Below are 6,161 nucleotides of genomic sequence, written 5' to 3' on the forward strand. Positions count from 1 at the left end.
AAGTAAAAGTGTGTTTGTTTGGATGATAGTACGAGAGATGCTTAGTGATGAGATTGTTAAATTATTTTTATATAAAACAAATAAATAAATAATTTATATATTAAAAAAATTAGAATAAATACAAAAACAAACCGGTGCACTTGGTAAAAAAAATAAAATTTTAAAAATATTTTTTTATATAAAATAGATTCAATCCGCTCACTATTTTTTTAATCCCACTCAAAATTTAGTCAACTTAATCTCCCTGTGTGAGGGTATTTATAGTCCTATGGGACTACTAGTCCCCTTCTATTTTTGTCAACCAAACATAGCTATGTAGAACCCACATGATTGATAGTTCAATCATCTCACATATGGAGCTAAATAAACATGACCTTAGTGCTCTTAAAATTTTTGGTTTGGATGTTCCCCAATTTTAAAAGAGAATAATGATCATTTGAATAAACAGCGATATTTTGAGAAATTGATAAAAAGTTAGCGAGAGGGAAGATTTGCACCGAACAGTACAGCCGAGCTACGGTAACGCGGGTGTGACAAACCTCACGGTGCCGAGCTATCTTCTCAATTGGCGTTTCCCTCCGGCTTGTTGTACATGGCCGAGGTAGGTTGGCTGACCAGGCATGGTCTAAGGCCTGGCCGAGTTGTGACTGCTAGACGTTCGGCGATAGGTGCGGGTTAGCACGGCACGACCGAGCAAATGACCGTTCGGATTGAATCTAGGCCGAGAAGAGGACCAGCATGCTTCACCTTCAGTTAACTCGAAGGGAGTCTGGACCAGGATGGTGGTCAGCGTGCACCCGGCCGGATAGCTCTAAAGCTCGGTCGTGTTATCTGTGGTTGTGATTTTCTCAAACGAATAGGCCGATTGTGGTATGCCGGTCAGGTGTCCCACTTGGGCCAATGGCATGAGGAAGAGGAAATCTGCTCCAGGTACGCGTCAATACCGTTTGGCGGTTTTGCATGTACTGGTTGGAGGATTTGGCCTTTACACGCGTAAGGTGGTGAGAGGCAAGCACTGCAACCTGTCCAGGGAAGGGCAGCAGAGGTAGTGTGCGTACAATCCTGAGGCTGCATGGCCAGCCTAGAAAAAAGAATGGAAGATGAGCGTTAGAGGTAAGCAATTGATGCCATATGAAACACACACTCTCTTTCTAACAGCCTTCTTCTTCCTCAAGTGATCTGACTTGATCGTCGGAGGGTTTATCCGGCAACCCACCGCCGGGCAGCTCAGCGTTTCTGTGTTGCCAGGTTAGACGCCGTCACGTGAAGCTTGAATCCAAGGAGTATGGAAAGCAAAGGATATTTTGCCCCCGTACGATTGGCGCCGTCTGTGGGAAATCTTTGATACTCAAACGTTGCTCTTCAAGCTTCTTCGACCATTTCCATGGCCAACAATGACGAAACTCCATTGTCCGTCGTCGATGGTATCACACCAGAGTCTGTCCGACGGAGAGAAGGCCCCGAATGTTCCAGCCATGGCGGGTCTAGAAACTTCTTCGCGAGGTGCGCGAGACAAACGCGGGAGGAGCACTGATCGCTCGAAAAGTCCAGAGGGCCGTCGGTGGCGGGGGGAGTCCCGCGCGCAGCGCCTAGAGCACAAACTTAAAGACCAAGACGCGCTCATCCGCAAGATGGCAGCTGAGATGGAGATGCTGAAACGCCAGATTAAGGGGAAGGGTGTTGCTGGAGAGGGCAACCTCAATGAGCGCACCCCGTCTCCTCATTCTAGTAGCCACCGCCAGGAAAGGACGCACTCTCTCTCTATCACCAAAAACTATGGGGTTGGGGATTCCAACCCAAGGGAGGGTAGGTCCCTCACTCGCAACAACACCTACCACCCATTGCGCCTCTCGCTGACGTCGCGATACTCTTTCTCCACCCATTCTAGAGACCTGAGGGATGTGTTAGAGGAGACGGCGCACCGTTGAGAGGCTTAGAGAGTGCCGCCGTTGCAGAGGTTGGGCACCCAAGTTCGTTGTAGCGAAAAAGTAGCAATGCCATCACCCAGGGTGATGGCTCCTGCACTAGTGGACAAAGAGCTGGCGAGACTTACAGCCACGCCGCTGTCTCCAGAAATCGAGAGTACACCGCTCCCTGCTGGATTTCACCAGCCTAAGTTCACCTTGTACGACGGCAAGACGGATCCGTACATGCACGTGAGTCATTACCGGCAAGTAATGGCTGGCCACCGGCGCAATGACGCCTTGATGTGCCTTATATTCCTAGCAAGCTTGGGAGAACTGGGCCTAAAATGGTTCGAAAGGCTTCCAGAGGGGAGTATCGAGGGGTGGCAGCAACTAGCGGAAGCCTTCGTCACCAAATTCAAAACCAACACACGAACACCGAAGAAGGTCAACCATCTCCTGGCCGTCAAGATGGAATTTGGAGGTTCGTTGAAGGCATACAATGCAAGGTACTGGGAAACTTACAACGAAATCCTCGACTGCCCTACCAATCTGGCGATCACTCAATACAAGCGAGGTCTCCTAGTTGGACATAGGCTGCGAGATTTGCTCATAATGCACCAACCCACAACTATAGAGTCCTTGATGCAGCAGATCAATGAGTACATTCGTGTGGAGGATGATGCCGCATCCGCGACCGAGAAGGTTAATCCGATCGCGGCGGACAGAAGGGTGGCGGGAAAGGTTCACTCGGTTGGGCAGGAGGATAACCGCCCAAACGACCGGTCAAAAGATCAACGTCGTGACCTAAACCGCGATGATAGAAACAAAGGTCATAGAAACGACCGAGCTGACGCTCTGCGTGATGCAGAGGAGGATACCAAGAGAAAATTGAAGGTGCGGACTGGAATCACCACGGCCTTTAAAATCCCTATCTACCGCATCTTGAGTGAGATCCGAGGCGAGCCTTTTGTTCGCTGGCCGGCCAAGCTGGGGAATGCACAGAGAGGCTTCAATTCAAGATATCGCTGCACCTTCCATGAGGAACGGGGATACCGAACGGAGGATTGCTTGCCGCTCAAACAACATTTGGAGGAGCTAGTGGCCACGGGACATCTTGACCAATACATAGATGGGGGTATGAAAGCCGCGCCATTGGGGCAAACCGAGCCAAACGGCCTAGCCGCCCTAGAGACAGCACCCCAAGGCGTAATCAACGTCATCCATGGCATCATTGAACTAGCAAGGGTCTGCGAGCTCAGAGGGATGATTAAGAAAGCCGAGCACATGAGGGAAGTGCTCTCCGTTCAACCCGTTGTGAAGAAAGAGAAGACCGAGGAGAAGGACATCCTTACCTTTTCGAGCAGGGACTTGGAGCGGATCCAGATGCCCCACAATGATGCCCTAGTGGTAACTCTTCGTGTCAAAGACTTTGACATCAAGAGGATCTTGATCGACCAAGGGAGTTCGGTTGAAATTATGTATTATGACGCGTTCAAACAAATGAAGTTGGAGGACAAGGACTTGGCTCCTGCGACATCCCCTTTGGTTGGCTTTAACTCTCAACCAGAATGGCCGGTAGGGAAGATCATATTGCCGGTCAAAGCGGGTTTAGTCACAAAGCAAGTAGAGTTCTAGGTGCTCAAAGTCCCATCCACCTACAACTTAATTTTGGGCAGGGGCTGGTTGTACGCCATGCAAGCGGTAGCATCGACTTACCGTTAGGTTTTGCGCTTCCCAGCGCCAAGCGGACAAATAGAGGAAGTTTGGGAAGACCAGGTGATGGCAAAACAATGCTTCGTTGTGATAAATGGCAGCCGAGCAGCCAAAGGATTTGTCCAAATGATTGAGGGACCCGAGGGAAAGGAGGTCCTTGAAGACGTAGGAAGAAAGGCCGAGGAAAAATCGGTCGAGGATTTGGTGGAAGTGCGCATCGACGAGAACGACCCAACTAAGTTCTTCTTCTTGGGATCATCTTTGTCTAGCACCGAGCGGTTAGATTATGTTAACTTCTTGGTTTCCAATTTGGAGGCTTTTGCGTGGACGCCTTACGACATGCCTGGCGTCGACCCCAGCTTTATTTGCCACCAGTTAAATGTCTTCCTTAATGCGCGGCCGATCATTCAGAGGACTCACCGCTCGGCTCTGCACCATGCCGAGGTAGTGACAGAAGAGGTCAAAAATTTGTTAGAAGCAAGGGCAATAGAATAAGTGCAATACCCTCGATGGATATCCAACATGGTAGTTGTTCTGAAAAAGAATGGCAAGTGGCGAGTCTGCGTCGACTACAAGACGGCCAATCGTGCATGCCCAAAGGATAGTTTCCCCCTCCCTCGAATTGACCAACTGGTGGATTTGACCGCTAGCCATCAGAGGTTTAGCTTCCTGGATGCATATCGCGGCTACCACCAGATAGCCATGTACGAACCGGACCGAGAGATCACATCGTTTACTACTCCCAGGGGCTTGTATTGCTATAAAGTCATGCCGTTTGGACTGAAAAATGCAGGGGCAACTTTTCAAAGGATGGTGACAAAGATGTTTGCTCCACTGCTGGCCCGCACCATGGAGGCCTACATTGACGATATGGTGGTAAAGAGTAAGGAGAAGTCTCAACACCTCGCCGACCTAGCAGAGATGTTTGCCATACTTAAACATCACAAGCTTCGTTTGAATGCCTCCAAATGCGCCTTCGGAGTCGGCACCGGAAAGTTTTTGGGTTTTCTGGTCACAAACCGAGGGATTGAAGCCGACCCATCACAAATCAAGGATGTACAGGAGCTGGAGCGCCCAAACTCCACAAAGGACGTGCAACATCTTGCCGGGATGGCAGCCGCGTTGAATAGATTTATTAGCCGGTCTTCAGATCGTTGCAGGCCCTTCTTCAAAACTTTGAAGGCCAAGTTTTTATGGGATGACGAATGTGACCATGCACTGGCGGATCTAAAAGTGTACCTTTCCTCAGCCTCAATCTTGGTCACGCCAAAACCGGGTGAAGAACTGTATCTCTACTTGGCGGTCTCTCAACATGCAGTAAGCGTCGTCCTAGTCCGTACTGAAGGCATTCAACACCTGCCCATCTTCTATGTAAGCAAGACTCTGCTCCCAGCTAAGACGAGATATCTTCCGCTGGAAAAATTAGCCCTAGCCCTGATGATGGCTTCGAGAAAGCTAGTGTACTATTTTCATGCCCATGCAATAGTTGTGCTAACCGAGTTTTCACTCAAGGTGCTCTTTGAAAAGGCAGACTTTACCGGGAGAATCTTGAAATGGGCCGTGGAATTGGGGCTGTACGACATCAAGTTCCGACCGCGCACCGCAATCAACGCTAAAGCCCTTGTAGACTTTGTGGCGGAATTTGCCCCTGGGATGCATCCGGTTTGCCCGGTTGATTTGGCTAGAGTGGATTTGGCACAACCCGTGGTTCAGGCAATGGCGACGAATGTTGGCTCGCAAGTGGAAGAAGAGCAAATGGCAGCCGAACTTGAGAACCCGAATAACTCATCGGGGTGTGAACCCAGCCAAGGCAAGGAAAGAGACCAGAATGAGCCGACCAGAGCCTTGGAGTTGAGAAGCTCACAAAATCCCTCGGACTGCTGGAAGTTTTCCATTGGCGAGATGTGGAAGCTCTTCGTCGACGGGGCATCCAACAGGCATGGCGCCGGGCTGGGTATCGTGTTGACTTCCCCAGACGGGCTGGTCATCGAACAAGCAATTACGCTCGGCTTCCCTGAGTCCAACAATGAAGCGGAGTATGAAGCCCTCCTCGCCGGACTGAGGAGTGCATTGAGGATGAAAGCGTCGGCTCTCATGGTGTTCAGTGACTCCAAACTGGTGGTCAATCAGGTCTCCGGGGAGTATGAGGCCAGGGATGAAAGAATGGCCAAGTATCAGGCACTGGTGCGCGCAGAGATCAAGAAGTTCGCCGCCATACGAGTGGAGCAAATCAACCGTGAAGAAACAATGCAGCAGACGAACTGGTCGGCCTTGCATCTACGCAATCAGCCTTCCCTAATCCCTTGATGATAGAATTCTTGCCTCGGCCAGGCATTGAGGAGCCAGAAGTGCCCAAGGTACTCTGCACCGACTTGGGACCTTCCTGGATGGACCGCATCATCACCTTCTTGAAAGATAGAGTTTTGCTCGAAGAAAAGAAGGAAGCCAACAAAATCTGGGCTAAGTCAGAGCGGTTTCGGCTTTCGCCGTCCGGAGCCTTGTACAAGAAGTCTTTTACCGGGCCGCTCCTAAAGTATGTCC

General features: G+C 50.2%; 1 protein-coding gene across 1 annotated transcript; it reads left to right on the top strand.

Annotated features, from left to right (window-relative positions):
* Positions 1-2,012: 2,012 nt before the first annotated feature.
* On the top strand, positions 2,013-3,542 carry LOC145823849 (uncharacterized). The gene has a single exon (XM_082923379.1). The coding sequence runs from the start codon at positions 2,013-2,015 to the stop codon at positions 3,540-3,542; it is 1,530 nt and encodes a 509-aa protein (XP_082779505.1).
* Positions 3,543-6,161: the final 2,619 nt, after the last annotated feature.

The sequence above is a fragment of the Camellia sinensis genome, chromosome 4 (genome assembly GCF_055761805.1).
Source record: "Camellia sinensis isolate YWXY chromosome 4, ASM5576180v1, whole genome shotgun sequence".
In the NCBI taxonomy this organism is placed as follows: Eukaryota; Viridiplantae; Streptophyta; class Magnoliopsida; order Ericales; family Theaceae; genus Camellia; species Camellia sinensis.